This window comes from Natrix helvetica (genome assembly GCF_964273705.1).
Source record: "Natrix helvetica genome assembly, chromosome: 9".
Classification (NCBI taxonomy): Eukaryota; Metazoa; Chordata; class Lepidosauria; order Squamata; family Natricidae; genus Natrix; species Natrix helvetica.
Genome location: NC_138560.1, coordinates 12,974,937 through 12,993,692, shown reverse-complemented (window position 1 = coordinate 12,993,692; position 18,756 = coordinate 12,974,937). Strand labels below are relative to the sequence as shown.

The 18,756-nt window shown below is 46.4% G+C and overlaps 1 protein-coding gene across 1 annotated transcript in view; it reads right to left on the bottom strand.

Annotated features, from left to right (window-relative positions):
* Positions 1–13,055, bottom strand: part of E2F2 (E2F transcription factor 2) — a 47,849-nt gene extending 34,794 nt beyond the window's left edge. The window contains exon 1 of the mRNA XM_081962796.1: positions 11,705–13,055. Coding sequence (XP_081818922.1) covers positions 11,705–11,989 — 285 coding nt within the window. The 5' untranslated portion in view covers positions 11,990–13,055. The remainder of the gene's footprint in view (positions 1–11,704) is intronic.
* Between the last annotated feature and the right edge of the window lie 5,701 nt (positions 13,056–18,756).

Sequence of the window (18,756 nt, the reverse complement as noted above, 5' to 3'; positions counted from 1 at the left end):
AAATGCAAACAAGAATGATGGACTTGGCGCAAACAGTGCTTTTGATTGAGAAAATGGGAGAACATCCGTATTTTTTGGAGTATAAGATGCACCTTCCCCCCCTAAAAGAGCGTGAAAATGTTGGTGTGTCTTATAGACCAAATACAGCCATTTTTAGCCTCCCAAAGCCCTGCCCCCACATCCCATTTTTGTGAAAAACAGGCAAAAACGGGCTTTTTTTTTTTTGCAAAAATGGAGGTGTTTTGCCTTCCCCCAGCCCACAGAAGCACTCTGAAGGCTTCAGCAGGGCTGTTTTTTGCAAAAACGCCTCAGGTTTTGCAAAAAATGGGCCATTTTTCACAAAAACAGGGGCATTTTTGCCTTCCCCCAGCCCTGTTGAAGCCTTCAGAGTGCTCCTGGGGGCCCAGGAAGACAAAAACTTTTTTTCTTACTTACCTCTTCAAAATCTTGGTGCGTCCTATACACCGGTGTGCCTTATAGTCTGAAAAAATACGGTAAATGTCTAACTCTATAGGTGTGTGAGTCGCACACATGAGATCGAGATACACCATTCAGACAGAGCGTGAGCATTAAGACAGAAAGTCAACTTTTCCCAAGCTATTCATGATAAGCCAGCTTTCCCTAATTTTTCTCTGATATATTAGAACTACAATTTCCAGAACTCCGAATCCACATAGCCGTGGGAACTGCTGCTGAAAAAACAGCAGCTTCATACTATATCCATAAACCAACATGGTTGGCTGGACTCACCTAATGGGTCAAAGCCACAAACAAACTACATTAAAATTGCATGTGATTGTGCAAACCCAGGGATAGGATTCAAGTTGTTGTGTTGGCCTGCTAAGAGTTTCCAGATTATAGCTCCAAAGTCTAAGGGCATGAAGCTAAAGGAGATAATCTCCGTTTTGTTATTACCTTGTTGAACTGGGAAACTTCTCAAAAGGGCAATTTAAGGCACTAACCCGAAAGAAAGAAAGAAAGAAAGAAAGAAAGAAAGAAAGAAAGAAAGAAAGAAAGAAAGAAAGAAAGAAAGAAAGAAAGAAAGAAAGAAAGAAAAATGGATAGTAGTTGAGCCGCAAGAGAAAACCTGACCCGTTGGGCGAAAATAGCATGAAATCCACATTAGACTCACAGGGAGCCGTTTAGTCAACCAGGAATTTCAAAAACCAGAAAGAGAAACTAGAAGAAAAGTGAGAGTTATGCCTACCCTGGCAGGAGGGCATCTAACCGAAAGTTCACACCTGTTGGGAGGCGTCAAATGTCCATGGGATGGCTTCCCTGCCAATTAAGCCCACCGGCCAAAGCCCTCAGCAGATGTTCCACAGAGGCCGCCTGTCACAGTTGCACAACTCATTTAGAGACATTCCTATATAGCTAGTCCTCAACGTCAGACCACAATTGAGTCTAGAACTTCTGTTGCCCAGTGAGACATTTATTAAGTGAGTTTTGCTCCATTTTACCTTTGTTGCCACAGTTGTTAAGTGGTTCACTGCAGTTGTTAAGTTAGCAACCCGGTTGTTGAGTGAATCTGGCTTCTCCATTGACTTTGCTGGTCAGAAGGTTGCAAAAGGGGAGGGGTCACATGACCACAGGACACTGCAACCGTCATAAACATGAGTCAATTGCCAAGTATTTGAATTTTGGACCTGTGGCCATGGGGAGGCTGCAACAGTTGTAAGTGTGAAAAATGACCATAAGTCATTTTTTTCCACTGCCGTTATAACTCTGAACAGTCACTAAATCAACTGTTGTAAATTGAGGACTGCCTTTATCAAGGCAGATCCCTAAACACAATATCATCTGCATTGACTTTACCCAATTTGGGGCCTTCCAGATGTGTTGAGTTGCCTTTCCCAGGAACCCTAACCAACATCTGGATCAGGGGTGAAGAACCTGTTATATTGTCACTGAACTATTTTGTTTCAACATCTCCCAGCCAGGCGGGTCAATTGTGACAAAAGCTAGGAACTGCAAGTTAGGAACATCTGGAGGACTACAGCAGTGGTTCTCAACCTTCCCAATGCCGCGACTCTTTAATACAGTTCCTCATGTTGTGGTGACAACCCAACCATCAAATTGGTGTCTCGGTTCCTAAGACCATCGAAAATATGTGTTTTCCGATGGTCTTAGGTGACCCCTGCGAAAGGGTCGTTCGACCCCCAAAGGGGTCCCGACCCACAGGTAGAGAACCGCTGGACTATAGGATCTCAACCAGGAGCTGAAATAGAAACGTGCCCCAATATCCAACCAGTAAACAAGTGTAGGCATAGTCACAATCATAACATAGTCAGCTTCGATCTCAAACTGTCTACCGTGGACCTCGCCCCATTCCTAGAAGGTCCGTAGAAGGGGCGTGCATAAGCGCACCAGCGTGCCTACTGTCCCTGTCCTACTGTCCCCATTTATCTGTATTTACTTCCTTTGTTCGTGTTTATGTTCCTACCTATGCTTGTTATCTTGTACCTATTTGACAAATAAATAGATAAATAAATAATCCAGAGGACTGAGAGAAAAAGAGGACAGGGCTGAGAAACTTCCACCAAAACAAATATTCCTTTTATCTCTACTCTTTTAATGAACGATCCTTGGTGCTCTTGGAGCTGCGTTGCTTTCTTGCACACATTTCATTATCCAACTTGGTAAGTTAACATCGCTAGTGTGGGAACTTCCTACAGCCAACTCGCTTGTAATAATTTATTTAAAATAAATAGTTATTTTAATTTTTGCCATTCACATTTAATACAATACAATAGTAGAGTTGGAAGGGACCTTGGAGGCCTTCTAGTCCAACCCCCTGCCTAGGCAGGAAACCCTATATACCATTTCAGACAAATGGTTATCCAACATCTTCTTAAAGACTTCCATTGTTGGGGCATTCACAACTTCTGGAGGCAAGCTGTTCCACTGATTAATTGTTCTAACTGTCAGGAAATTTCTCCTCAGTTCTAAGTTGCTTCTCTCCTTGATTAGTTTCCACCCATTGCTTCTTGTTCTACCCTCAGGTGCCTTGGAGAATAGTTTGACTCCCTCTTCTTTGTGGCAACCCCTGAGATATTGGAACACTGCTATCATGTCTCCCCTAGTCCTTCTTTCTCTTAAGCTAAACATACCCAGTTCCTGCAACCGTTCTTCATATGTTTTAGTCTCCAGTCCCCTAATCATCTTTGTTGCTCTTCTCTGCACTCTTTCTAGAGTCTCCGCATCTTTTTTGCATCTTTTTTATTTCCTTCTGTCTTTCCTTTTGCATCCTATCCGTCATGACTCCATTCCACCCTTTCTCTGATTACTGTAACTCTAATTGTCCTGTGGGGAGGTGGCCATAGTGAGTTTTCCCACAGCAAGTTGGCCACAGCAAATTGTCATAGATCCCACCAGCGCTAGGTCTATCAGCCATAACGTCAACATCAACATCATCATCATCATCATCATCATCACCACCTACTACTGACCATTGGTCAAAAGTATGTAAAATGGTCATCAGTCACCTTTTTCAGTACCGCGGTAATGTTGAACGATGACCAAATGGACTGTTGTAAATCAAGGACTACCTGTACATTGGGCCACAGCAATGTACCTAGAAACAAGCTGGAGCCGATGATTAATTTGGTAATTATGGCAAAAGTATCATTTCACCCTACATTGGAGAATGAACTACTCCTGCATTTACAAGAAAACCACAAGGATGAACAAGATGAAATGTCTCAAAGCATGGCCCCTGGACACTGCAGTGGTCGTAAATGTGAGTCAGTCCCCAAGTGTCTGAATTTTGATCATGTGACCATGGGGATGGTACAATGGTTGTAAGGGAGAAAAAATGGTCATAAGTCATTTTTTTCGGCGCTGCTGTAACTTCAAACCGTCATTAAATAAACTGTCGAGGACTACCTGTAAAGCGGGAACATGGAGTGTAGAACAGAACAGAATAACAGAGTTGGAAGGGACTTTGAAGGTCTTCTAGTGCAACCCCCTGCTCATGCAGGAAACCTTATACCTTTTCAGATGAATCTCTTCTTAAAACATCCAGTGTTGGAGCATTCACAACTTTTGGAGACAAGTTGTTCCACTGATTATTGTTCTAACTGTCAGCGAATTTTTCCTTAGTTCTAGGTTGCTTCTCTCCTTGATTAATTTCTACCCATTGCTTCTTGTCCTGCCCTCAGGTGCTTTGGAGAATAGCTTGACTCCCTCTTTGTGGAAGCTCCTGAGATATTGGAACACTGCTATCATGTCTCCCCTTGCCCTTCTTTTCATGAAACAGTTTTAGTCACCCACGTGGAATAACCCAACACAGCAAAATACAAAATGAACTGGCTGCTCACTTAACATCTTAGGCAACTGAGATGGACAGACGTCAGACTCAATCAGAAGATCATGCCTGAGATATGCAAAACCAAGAAGGAACTGCATTGTTTCATAGTCAGGAAGGGCAGAGCAAACATGCTACTTGGACATCATGCAGTCAGTAGTCAAATATTAATTAAACTTCAGACAATCCTTTCATTATCTTGGACACTTCTCCAAGATAATATTCTAAACCTGATGCAGAAGAGGAAGTTAGGTCAAGTTCAAGAGAAAGTTTTATGGTCAAGATCAAGAGGTGTTATGGTCAAGTTCAACCAGAAATCAACAGAACTTGCCAGCAGCATGTGTCCTCTGTGGTTGGAGACTGGAATGACAAAGCTGGAATCTGTAAAGAGGAAAACCTAAGATAAAGGTAAAGGCTCTCTTTGCACATATGTGCTAGTCATTCCCAACTCTAGGGGGCGGTGCTCATCTCCGTTTCAAAGCCAAAGAGCCAGCGCTGTCCAAAAACGTCTCCACAGTCATGTGGCCGGCATGACTAAACAGCGAAGCAGGATGGAACGCTGTTACCTTCCCACCAAAGATGGTCCCTATTTTTTAACTTGCATTTTTACATGGTAGATTGGCAGAGGAAAACCTAGTTGGCACGATATTCTGGGAAACAGAAATGAAACAGGAGAACAGCTTATCAATTTTGTTTCCTCCGATAACTAACACAGACTTTGAGCCATCGAAATGACACATATTTACACGGACATAAACAGAGTGCACAGAAATAAGCAGTACCATCGGTCTTAGGAAATAGAAGACCTCGGTTATAGCTATGTGAAGGGAACAGATGGATCAAATCACAAACCACTCTTGCGCAAGTTCCAAGCTCCCAAGCGGTAGAACAAAACAGCAGTTTCCACCGTAAGATCTTGAGCCCCTTTTAAGATCACTTTGAAACCCTAAACTTCATTGATAAGGAACCAAAGGACCCTGGAATGAAATTAAAGAAGTTATTAAGGACAAATGTGAAAAGAGACTTCCAAAAGTGAAGAAAACCAACTGGATGTCAGAACAGATGGTGGACATTCTCAACTCAAGGGAAAACAAAGCAAAGTTCTTAGGAAGCACTGAAATTCTTCAGAAAGTTGTTAGGAGACAAGAAACAGCCCGACAATAATTTCTGTACCAGCAGTGAAGATGGAAACAGACACAGAACAACAAGGAACAAAGAGAGAAAACTAAGTTATGTAAGCAAAGTTCTTAGAAAGGAATTGAACAAAGAGTTTCAGAAAACTGTTCGGAGACAAGAAACGATATTACAACAATACCTGGATATTAATGTACAGACACTGAAGATAGAAACAGCCACAGAAAAACAAGTAGTCTTCAAAAAAACCTTTTGTTTCCCAATCCAAAAAGAGATTCCAAACTGGTTTTCTAAAGGATGCCAGTGGACAGAATTGATTTTTTTAAAAAAAATCAAACAAAAATGGAAAGAGCATCTAGAAATTCCATAAAGTAGATATGCGAATATCCAAGATACTTTAGAAAATATCTTCTAAGAACCTCTATGGCAGAGATCTTCAAACCTGGCAACTTTAAGACTTGTGGACTTCAGCTCTCAGAATTCTCCAGCCAGCGAGAATTTGGGGAGTTGAAGACCACAAGTCTTAAAGTTGCCAAGTTTGGGGACTCCTGCTCTATGGTTAGAAGACGAAGTTAGTGCAATGCTGGTGATAACCAGACTGAAAGGCTACAGGAACTGATGGAACATCTACGGCTGTGTGTGTGAGTCAAACTCAAAGCCAGCAGGCCATAGATCTGGAAACAGTAAAGGATTGGCCCATGGGGCCCTTTGCCAGCAGAAATGGAACTCGGAAGGGCCACATGCGGCCCACATGGGCTCCGTTTTTGCTGGCAGAGGGCTAGCAAAATGAACTAAAAACAAAATGAAACTAAAGGAGAAATGTTTCCCCTTTTGATCATCCAAGAAGGGACAGGAAAGGAGAAAGGGAAAGACAAAGAAAAAGAAGGGAAGATGGGGAAGAGAGCAAGGAAAGAAAAATAAGGAAAGAGGGAAAGGAAGGAAGGAAGATTCAAATGAGAGGGAGGCAGGGTCTGAGGAAGTCCTGCCTTACCACTTGGCCACCACAAGTGCCCCCAACATTGAGCTTGCCATGACCACTCTGGCCATGCCCCCGCCCCCCCAAGTCAAACACAATCCTGATACAGCCCTCAATGAAACTGAGTTTGACACCCTTAATCTACAGAAATACAGCAAGCCAAGGGATTAGTAAAGGCTCGAACTATACTGTCAAATCTGAAGAATGAAAAAGGCTTCACAGGCTGGAAGAAGTTTGTCAACATAGCAGTACCATGAGAAAGTTGATACAATGTGCAAATGGTCACACAATATCCTTCATTCCACATGCTAGTAAAATAATGCTTAGGGTAACCCAATGCCAATTAGAACCCTATTTGGAAAGGAAGATAATATGAAATAATTATGGAAATTCTTGCAGCTCCTGGTTTTAGATTTTGGCAGTGCTTTGCTCGTCGAGCTTGTTTCAATTTCGTCTCTGAACGTTTCGTTACCAGACTAGGTAACGTCATCAGCAGAGGTTTCTTATCCTATTCTCCTTAGCTTATAAGTGGCCATGTGATTGGTCAGCTCAACATCATTCATGTCAGGGGCACCTGCGTTGGCCAAGTGCTAAGGTAGGACTTCCCGGAGACCCTCCTCACTCTCATTATCATCTCCTTCCTTTTCTTCTTTTTTCCTTCTCTCTTCCTTCTCCTTTCTTCTTCCTTCCCTTCTTTATTTTTCCTTCCTTGCTCTCTTCCCAACTTTCCTTCTTCCTTTCTCTTTCCCTTTCCCGTCCCTTCTTGCATGCTCAAATGCAAAAGGGGAAACATTTCTCCTTTTGTTTTGGTAGCCCTCTGCCAGCGAAAACAGATCTCAGGGTGGGTGGCTATTCCCTTTTAGCTGGCAGAGGCACTGCAGGCCGGTCCTTTGCTGTTTCCAGGCTGGCCCTACAGGCCAGATCTTAACACCCCGCGGGCCAGCTCCAGCCCATGGGCCTTGAGTTTGTCACCCCTGTACTAGCTGCTTAAACTGATTTTGGAAAAGTCCCAGGAAGAAGCAATCCCAGTTGCTGATGCATGCTGGGATGCCAAAGGATACCCCAAAGAAGCGAAATAGGTGCTTCACTGACCGTAGAAAGCTTTGGATTGGGTGGCCACACTATGCCGTGCAATTTCCTTAGAAAATGGGAATGCCAGAAGAGGTCCTTGACCTTGTGCAAAACCTCTACACGGGACAAGAAGTTACAATCCAGACAAAACACGATGAAACAGACTGGTCCCAGGTTGGCAAGGATGCTACAAGGTTGCCTGCTCTTGTCTTATTTGTTCAACCTACATGCAAAATATATACTGAAGGACGCTTGGGTGGAAGAAGAGAAGGGTTATTTTAAAACCGGAGGAAGAAGGAAGAATCTATGCTATGCTAGCGATGCTGCATTGATGGCTAATCATGCTCTATTAAGGCTGAAGTACCCATTCAGAAAGAGCTGGCATCTATTCAGGCAGCCGACACAATAGCTCTGCCTGGTTCACCCAACATCTTCAAGATATGGGGCTCAATTGCCTTTGGCTTAGCATGGTTCAGTCTTAGATGTACAGTAATCTCTCGGTAAAGGTTCCCCTCGCACATATGTGCTAGTCGTTCCCGACTCTAGGGAACGGTGAGCATCTCCGTTTCAGACGTCTCTGTGGTCATGTGGCCGGCTTGACTAAACACCAAAGGCGCACGGAACGCTGTTACCTTCCCACCAAAGGTGGTCCCTATTTTTCTACTTGCCATTTTTTACGTGCTTTCGACCTGCTAGGTTGGCAGAAGCTGGGACAAGTCATGGGAGCTCACTCCACTACGCAGCGCTAGGGATTCGAACCGCCGCACTGCCGACCTTTCTAATTGACAAGTTCAGCGTCTTAGCCAGAGCCACCGCATCCCTATAGTACCTTGGTATTCATCGTTAATTTGTTCCAGGAGGTGTCATGAGTACCGAAAAGGATGAGTACCAAACTTTCCCCATATGGAACAATGTAGTGCGTCACAAGGCAGCTGACAGCGACAAGTTCTAGCTTGTGCATCAAATACCCCAAAACCCAATGACGAGTACTGGGACAAACTTTTCACACCAAATTGCGTTGAGTACCAAATTCGATGCGTTTCAAAGCAATGGAGTATCAAGGCACCGCTATATAACTGAGTTCTGTAAACTCAGTCACAATGGTTTGCAAACCATGTTTTTTGCTCAGCACAATGAACTCACAAGGTTTCACAGACTATGCCAAGCCAAGTAGCACGAATCACAAAAAGAATCATGAGTCTAGGTGGCCTTCAAATGTTGAAAAATAAAGGTGAATACATCACAGTAAGCTACCTTTGTACATCTGAAGTCAAAATCAAGGCAACAGCATAGTTGCTTGATACAATAAGTAAAGTCTAGAATGAATTAAACTGCTTGCCTCCAAGGAAGCTACCTGTCCTTTTCTACTCCAGGAGTAACTGCTTTGAATTGGTTTTCTCCCAAGTCAAATCCCATGGTGCCCTTCAGATCAACCACTTAGGTAAAAGCCCACAATTACATTCTTCTAAGATCAAGAGTATTTACTGTCAAAGGGATTGTGAGAAATTGGATGTCCTGCCAGCTCTGATTGGACCCAAAACCTCTACAACACCCAGCCAACATGGACAATAGTTAAATATAATGGAAGCTGAACTACAAAGGATCATGTATGGTCCCTTTATGTCTACCTACTTTAAATCCATTTTCTAGGATTATACCTCCAGAGATCTTGTGACTCTGAACCTCCACCATCAGCAGTGCTATATCTTTGAAAATAAGTTGGGAATTCATTAGAAAGACACTGTCATTATAAGTTATATGTAAGCTTTCTTAGAACCTCTGACTGGCCAATCCAGAAAAGCAGAAGGTAGTTCCCCAAGATCTTGGCCTCCTGCAGCATTTGTTCTGGTCAGCTTAACACTAACAGCTTCAGCAGCACTAGATGAAATGCACTCCATGTTGATGTTTCTTCTGATGTCCCAGTGTTCATTCCAAAAAACAGGAAGAATGTCAGGGTGACCTGTCCTTTTATCAATTGGCAAATCCACAACGTTCAGTTTGAAAGCAGGCAGTCGTTGCCCAATTATTTTAGGATATTAGCAACCTCCTCAATTTGGAATAAACCGGTGTGTGTGTGTGGGGAAACCTAGTTTAAATGTTTGGCAAACTAGAGAATTTGAGCCCCCTGTCCTTTCGTCTTTTTGTTTCCCTTTCCGTAAACCAAGCTCAAGATTCCTGTATTCTGGAACACCTTCGCCATCCCATAATGCCATTTCAAGATGCATCATTGACATCTGCTAGAGCAGGGGTCCCCAACCTTTCGAACCTCAGGGACCACTAAATACATAATTTTAAATCCCGCCAACCACTAATATGATCTGCCTAATGACCAGCTGGGTGGGCGTGGCCAGGTGATCATGTGATTGGGTGGGTGTGGCCAACTCGATGTCAGTCATGTCAAAGGGCGCCTTGCCAGCCTCTACTTGCCCCACCCCTCCTAGCCACTCCTCGCCTGCCTCCCCCCAGGGGTCCCTAGGGCCCCAAAAGAAGGCAGTTGCGGGAGCAAAGCAGCCGCCATGAGAAAGAATTGGCAAAACAGCTCAGTTCAGATTGGATCTGACTGAGAAGGAGGCTCAGAAGAAGCACCTCACTGAGGACTACGAGCATAGGCTTTCCAAGCAGAGGGAAGACCTGTGGGAGTGCAAGGCCAGGTCCCGGCGCCTGGAGGCTCAGCAGGCCGAGATGGTCAGCCAGTTCCAAAACTTGATGTAGTCCCACTGGAACGAGGCCCTCTGTCTCTTCGCCACCAGCAGCACTTCCCTCCAACCTTCACCCAAAGCCCCACACCAGGAGGCTGAAGCAGACCCCAAGTCGGAATTTCTGCCCCCCTCCAACCCACACAAAAAGACCCCGAAGGGCAAGACTCTCTGCAGCAGCACAAACGTTCATTGCACGTATCCGTCCCAGGGGCCATAGTTTGAGGACCCCTAATTTAATGCAATATAAAAAATGCAAATAATTTTTCTGCGGACCACCAAAAGTTTCTCGCTGGCCACCAGTTGGTGACCGCTCTGCTAGAGGAAGCATCAGGCCTAGGGATGGCTTCCAACTCATGCAAAATCCAAGAAGGTAAAAGAACTTTGGAGGATGGAGGGAGAAGAAGGAGAGGGAAGGAAGGAGGAAGAGAGAAGCTCAGACAGAAATATCAATGGGTCCACAGCTAAAGTTTGGATCCATTTCTTCGTATGTTCTCCTCCTTATATACATATAATAGAAGACCAGGGAAAAAAGTCGATAGATGATTGATAGATAGATAGATAGATAGATAGACAGACAGAGATGATAGATAGATAGATAGATAGATAGATAGATAGATAGATAGATAGATAGATAGATAGATAGATAGATAGATGATAGACAGACAGAGATGATAGACATAGATGATAGACAGATAGATAGATAGATAGATAGTTAGATAGATAGATAGATAGATAGATAGATAGATAGATAGATAGATAGATAGATAGATAGATATACATATAGATATATGGTTAAGGCAGAATTACACATTCCTCTAATTTGTACCAACAAAAAAGCAGAAGCAAACTCCAGGGGAAGTTAAGACAGCCTTGAGAATCACATCTTTTTGACTATTTGCACTGGACACTTCCCCATCTCCCTCTTCTCTCCCCCCCCCCAACCAGCATAAACCCACAAAGGACAAGTGAATCCCACCCAACCACCCCAGACCTCCACAAGGTAATGCAGACTGTGAAAACTATTTTGATAAGGCACCGAACTTGCAGGAGGACACAAGAGCAGTCTTCACCCAACATCTTAAGCCTTGCTGAGCTCCCCCCCAAAAGCTCCCCCACCCCCCAAAGGAGGGGTTTTGGTTTTCTTACAAGCTTTTATAGATGGGTTCCATGCAAAGCTTTGTGCCATGAAAAAAAAGTCAACTGAATAGGTTGGGCTCAACCTTATGGCCCATTGGGTGGAAGCATTATGCCAAGCAAGGACTTACTGGTGATTTGGGAGCATGTCAAGATTGGATGTGGGGGTGACCCCAGGCAATCAATCACCCCAAATCAAAGAAACTACATCAGGGCTTAAGAGTATCTTGGGGGGGGGGGGGGTGAACCCAGGCCCTGTTCCTGGATCTAGCCAGGTAGGCATAACAAAGAATTTCCCACGGACTCCGCCAAACTCAACCCCCTCCAAAGGAACAAGAATGAATGACAGTTATCAAAGGGGGAGGGGGTGAAGGGAGAAATTACCGGCAGTTTTCCCGTGGAGGCCGATCGCATGGCTTTGATCTCCGGTCCATGGGGGGTGGCATAAAGGCAGCCGCCTCGAGGCAACGGCGCGACCACCGCCGTTTGGGGGTACACCTGAGCGAAATAGGCAGCGGGGAGAGCCCGCACCGGGGGGCCCGCCAGCTCGGCGACCACCAGCTCGGCGGAGCTGCCGACAGCCATGCTTTTCTTTTGTGGCTGGGGGGGGACGAGGGAAGGCGCCCCTCGGCCGGGGGCGGAAGGCCCAGCTTTGGGGATTCTCAGCATGGCCTTCCTCCCGAGAGGCCCAGGAAGATCGTGGGAGTCCAGCAACGCGTGTCGGGACCTACAAGGGGGATAGTCCTCCTAGCCATTTAAAACTGCCATCGGTGGGGGGCCTGGGGGGGGACCACCCAGGATCGGGCCCCTAGGCTACTTTGTAAAGCGGGGAGGGGGAAAAAAGGAGAGGGGAAAAAAAGTCCAAAGAAAAACGCAGCGTGGGAAGATCTGTTCACACGCTCCGGGTCTCTTCATCCACGCGGGTCTCTCTCTTTTTTTTCTTGGACGAGTCAGCCATCGGGGGTAGGGTGGGGGTCACTCGTACTTGCCTCGCCCCTCCCTCGCCCCCCGCCTTCTTCTCTAGCCAGGCACGCTGGGTGCGCGGGCCCCCCCAGACACAAAGCACCCCGAGATCCGCGCCTGGCTCTTCCAAAGGGGACTTTCCCGGGAGTTGTTGGGCTGCAAAGTTGCAGGCTCGGCCGGGCTCATGCCCCAGCAATGTCCGCCACCCTTGCAAATAAAATAAAATAAAATAAAAGCTTTTGTGGCGGGGGAGGGGCAGAGAAAACGCAGCCTCGGATTGAAAAAGGAAAAAAAAACTCCGGGAAGGGCTTTTTTTTTTGTGCAAAAAATCCCCGGGGATCGGGGGATGGGCGACCGGGGGAGGTTTCGCTCCGGAGACCCCCTCCTCCTCCTGTCTCTCCGATCTCGGCTCCTACTGTCTTATAAGCTGGCAGGGCTGCGAGGCTTTTGGAAGCCCCGAACGGGCAGGGATCGAGCACCAGCCCGGGCCCGAATCCCGATGGGGGCCCTGCTAGCGCCTTTCATGGGCTTCTCCCGACTTGCAATGCTCCGTAGGGTTCCCGGCTGGGCTGCTGCAAGTTCCCCGCCCGCTGCCAAAGCTGCCGGGGCCAAGGATGGATCTGGATTGGGACAAGAAAGGACCCAATGGCTGCCCAGCCCTTTCTCTTTCCGTTCCTCCTTCACTCGCTTTTTTTTTTAAGCGCCAAACTACGTGCCGCGAAATTCGGATCTCCCGCGGAAAAGGCCGCGCTCCCATTGGCCGGCGCAACAGCAGCGCGTCCCCGCCCACCGGATTTGATACATTTTGTACCGCGAGGGGTAAGACCGGAGGTTCGGCTCTTAAAGGGAAAGCGCGGCGTGGCCCCGGCGCTCCACGAGGCGGCAATGGGCCTCCGCCTCCCTCGCCCCCCGCCCCTCATGGGGGCGTGGGCGGAGCCAGGCAAATACTGACCCTGGGATGGCCCTCCTCGCACGCCTGTCGACTCTGGAGCTTAAAGTCACCAGCCGGGAAAGGCGAGGAGGCTGGCTTGGGCAGAGTCCTGCGGGCGGTGACCCGGGATCGGAGATGGCGTTGGGTGGGCAGCGGGCGGGTCCGGCTGCGGGGTTCCATGGCTCCGTCGCTTCTTGTGAACGGGGTTGGCTGAATCTGTGGTCTTGGAACAAAGGAGGCGGCAAACGTGGGCAATCCTTGAATGAATTCCCGCGGCTCGCTAAAAGGCAGAAATTTTCACTTAATCTAAAAGTCTGTAGAGATTCTCGGTCGTCCAAGGTCATGGTTTGTCCCAAAGGTGCTTTTTTTTTTTTTAAGGAGGCAACTGGACTTTCTGGTTTTTTTTTTCCTTTGGAGACGTTTCGCTTCTCATCCCAGAAGCTTCTTCAACTCTGACTTGGTTCAGTTGCCTCCTGAAAAAGCACCTTTCGGACACTGGTGAAATCCCAGTTGTTTTACTACCTGTTCTGTGGGTGTGGCTTCGTGGGCGTGGCAGGGGAAGGATACTGCAAAATCTCCATTCCTTCCCCACGCTGGGGCCAGCCGGAAGGTGGCATTTGCCGGTTCTCCGAATTACTCAAACTTTCTGCTACTGGTTCTCCAGAATCTGCTGGATTTCGCTCCTGCTTTGGGACAACCATGACATGGATGGCTGAGAATCTCCATAGACTTTCAGCTATGCAATTTGGGATGAAGACCCTTGGGATGGTGTGGGAGTAGGAACGGACTTCCAGAGGAAAAATTGCAGACTACAGGAACCATTTGCACAACTCGGGTGACCCTGGGGACACAGCTAAACCTCCAAGTGCTCCAAGGACCCTCTAAAAGGATGCAAATGACCAGCTGTTTGCAAGGAGTATAAATCCTTCCATTCCTCACCATCCAGCCAGACCTGAAGAAGCTTCTTGGATGAGAAGCGAAATGGCTCCAAAGACAAAATAAGAAAGTCCAATTGCCTCCTGAAAAAAAGCACCCTTGGGACTAACTCAATGTAGGTTTAAAACAGGGGTGTCCAAACTTGGGAACTTTAAGACTTGTGGACTTCAACTCCCAGAATTCCCCAGCCAGCGTGACGGGCTAGGGAATTCTGGGAGTTGAAATCCACAACTCTTAAAGTTCCCAAGTTTGGACACCCCTGATTTAAGATGTCGGGAGGGCTCACCCATACAATGAATGATTGAGGGAACTAGGTATGTCCAGTCTAGCGAAGAGAAGAATTGGGGATGATATGATAGCAGTCTTCCAGTACTTGAGGGGCTGTCGCAAAGAAGGAGTCAAGCTATTTTCCAAAGCACCAGAAGCAGGACAAGAGGTAACCATTGGAAGTTTAACCAAGAGAGGTCCAACGCAGAATTAAGGAGAAATTTCCTGATAGTGAGAACAATTAGTGGAAGGGTTTCCCTCCGGAAATCCATCACTGGAGGTTTAGAAGAAGAGACTGGACAGCTATTTGCCTGAAGTGGTATAAGGTTTCCTCCTTCAGCAGTGGGTTGGACTAGAAGACCTTCAAGGTCCCTTCCACTTCTGTTATTCTATGTTCTAATTAGGTTAAAAATAACTTGGCCTCGTGTGAATACACTTATTTGCTCTTCTGTTTTCTGTTTCGGGGTACGGTGGATTTCAGCCTAAAGCAAAATCATGCTGATGTTTGGGGACCCAGTTAAATTGCTGCCCCCCCCCCCATAGGCTGCTATGATTTGCTGTATCCTTTCGGTAGTGTGTATTCAATGGAGACCGAGGGGGACAGTTCCTTAAGCTGTACATTTGCCTGTGTTCACACAACACATTCATCCTGGTTACTTTATTAGCCCATTTAGAGAACAGGGTAAGTTAGAAATGGTGGGTGGATAATGTGTTATCATTTTCAACTCCTAGGGACTACACAGATTTAAGGCAAAAAGGATGCACCAACATTAAAAAGGACATTGTTCTAATGCCGAATGTGTATGGAGATTCTCATTCATCCAGGTCACGGTTCTCCCAAAGGTGCTTTTTTTTTTCCAAAAGGCAACTGGTCTTCCTTGGGTTTTGTTTTTTAAAAAAAAAAACATTTCAGTTCTCATCCAAGAATCTTCTTCAGTTGACAGATGAAGCTGAACTGAAGAAGCTTCTTAGGGGTGAATCAATGCCACTACTTTCACTATGAAGTGTATTGTCTGAATTGTCTCAACAAACATGCCACCAAAATCCATTTTTATCACTGCAAAGGCTTGAAAAGAGGAGCCTCTTTGTAATGTGAAGAGGACTGATGTATGAGATTGAAATTTATTGTAATACTAGTGCTGATAACCTGTAATTGCCCGGGTATTTATTTATAGGAGGAAAATGTTCGGACCAAGCCTAATTTCTAATGTTGGATTTTCCCCCTTACCAGAGGGAGCCCCCTCTGGTAAGTACAGTACAGTAGAAGCCATTTTAAGGCACAACAGATTGTATCGCAACAGAACACCACCACCCCCAAAGGGTGTTGGGGTATCTTACCCCCACAGTATTTGTTTCCAGAGTGTAAGTCATCTGGGTACCACCTACCTCATATATGCGACTCTGGGCTGTTAAAATCGGGATAAAACCACCATTTTTTTTAAAAAAAATGCTTTAGTTGTGTGGCATAGCTGCCAAAAACATTCAAATCAATCTTGAGATGGGCTCACCGAAATGGCCACATTAAACATCAGGAGAGATTCTTCTTAGGAACAGGATAGATCCTTTGAGGTTTGTTCGTTCTGCTACTAAACTTTAACCCAGCTAGGTTTTAATAGTTTTAGTTTTATCTTGATTAATCTGTGTTTGGGCTTGCACAACTGTTACACCATAGATGATAATTTGAAAAGCACAGTGTCTAGCTTCATATAAAATACCATGCTCTCTTTAAACCAACCGTATTACGACTTAGAGCAAATGTGTAAATCTAGTCTAAGAGATTACATGTCATAGCTCCTGAGCCCACTTGCACACCTTCCTGCATCCCATATTAGGACTATCCATTCCATGACCTCATCCTGCAATGTGGATGTACTGATAAACTTCTGGATGATGTGGAATAGCTTTAGGAGAGCCAGTTTGGCCTAGTGGTTAAGATACCCGACTAGAAAGTGGGAGATCCTGAGTTCAAGTCCTGCCTTAGCCATGAAAGCCAGCTAGGTGATTTTGGGCTGATCACGCTCTCTCACCCAAGCCCACCTCACAGGGCTGTTGTTAGGGAAAATAGCAGGGAGGAAGGTACGTTGGATATGTTTGCCTCCATGAGTTATATATAAGAATAATGTAAAAATAAATTTTATGTCATGGAGAAAACAATTCTCTCCTTAGAGCAAGGGTCACCAATCTTTCAGCCCTCAGGGACAACTAAATTCATAATTTTAAATCCCACGGACCACTAATACCGTGTTTCCCCGAAAATAAGACAGGGTCTTATTTTCTTTTGCCCCACGAAATATGGCCCTGGGCTTATTATAGGGGAGGGCTTATTATTTTCTGGGGCAGATGAGAAGCGAGGCGCACCTCTTACCTTTCCAGCTCCATCGCGTTCCTCGCCATTGGGCTCAGGGAAGCGGCTGGTAAAAAAAACACCTCCTCACGAGTTCAATCAAACTTCTTGAAATCGCAAGGTGTTTTTTTTACCAGGGGCTTCCCTGAACACAATGGCGAGGAACGTGACAGAGCTGGAAAGGTAAGAGGCGCGCATCGCGCTCCAAAACCGCCCACCTCGCCTCAATGGTAAAGGCAGCCTCCTGCCTGGCTCCCTTCCCCGCCGTCCCTTTAGCGAGGGGTGGCAGGTGGGGGGGGGGGAGAAGCAAGGCGCGCCTCTTACCTTTCCAGGTTGCGTTCCTCGCCCTTTCACCCGTTGAATCCCCTTGTAAAAAAAAACTCATGAGTTCAACTTGCCCCGCTTCTCCCCCCCCCCCAACCTGCCACCCCTCGCTAAAGGGACGGCGGGGAAGGGAACTAGGCAGGCTGCCTTTCCCATTGGGGTGGGCAGTGGGTTTTTTTGCGCGAGAAGGAACATGCAGGAGGGGGTGATCGCATTGCTGGCCTGCCGCTGTTTTGCGACGAGCTCTTTTTGAGCAGGAGGGAAGGGCGGGAGGTGGAAGCACTTTGCTTTGCCTACCGCTGTTTTTGCGGCAAGCCCTCTTTTTACCCCGCAAGCTGTACTGGTAAGTGGTACATTGGTAATGGCAGGGACCAGTTGCGCATGTGCTTAAAAGCCCGATTGGGGGCAAGCTTATTTTCGGGGGAGGGCTTATTATGGCGCATGCTCTGAAAAGCCCGATTGGGCTTATTAGCAGGGCATGCCTTATTTTCGGGGAAACACGATATGATCTGCTGAATAACTGGGTGGGCGTGGTCAACTCAATGTCACTCACATCAAGGGGTGCCTCACCAGCCTCTACTCACCCCTCCCCTCCCAGCCACTCCTCACCTGCCCGCCCGGGCTCTTAAGGCCCCAACAGGAAGCAGTTGTTGGAGGCTCAGTGGGACGGTCAGCCAGTTCCAGGCCATGATGCAGTCCCACTCTTCGCCACCAGCAGAGCTTCCCTCCAGCCTTCACCCAAAGCTCCCTACCTGGAAGCCGAAGCAGACCCCGTCGGAATTTCTGCTCGCCGACCCAAACAAAAAGACCCCAAAGGGGGAGATTCATCGTAGCAACACAAACATTCATTGCATGTATCCGATCCAGGGGCCGTAATTTGAGGATCCCTGATTTAGTGCAGTATAAAAAATGCAAATAATTTTTCTGCGGACCATGAAAATTTTCTCGCAGACCACCGGTGATCCATGGACCAACAGTTGGTGACTGCTGCCCTAGAGCAAAGAAGCACTTTTCCCAGTTAAACCTCATCTGGCAGGCCCATAATTGGAAAAGGGCATTGGTGCCATTGAAAGCAAAACTAGCTGGCCACTTTTAGAAGCAGAGGTGGGAGGAATCTACAGTGCACATTGGACACCCATTAAAAAAAATAGGCATGGCTGCCATCTTGACTTATTAGCATAAGCTGTGGGTGTGTATGTGTGCAGAGGTTGCTTTGCAAAACCCTTCCAATTTGTTGCTTTCCAATTTAGCCCCAAGTACCAATCCTCCAGAAATTAGCCAATTCTGATAACTCTCCCTGGTTCCTAAAGATGGTGCAATCTTCAGGAATTCTGGGAATTCTGAGTGTTGTAGTCCACACCTCTTAAAAGTTGCAAAGTTTGAGAAACTGATGTTGCACCTGGCAATCATGGCAGGCTGAAATGGCATTGCTGCCCTCTGCTGGTTATATATAGATTAGTATATAGAACAATATTGTCCCAAAGGGGCTTTTTCAAGAGGCTACTGGACTACCTGGTTTTCCTTTGAAGACGTTTGGATTCTCATCCAAGAAGCTTCTTCAGCTCTGACTGGCCTTAAAGACGCGTTAAACGAATGCAAATGGCCAGCTGTCTGCAAGAAAGTATAAATCCTTCCAATTCCCACCATCCAGTCAGAGCTGAAGAAGCTTCT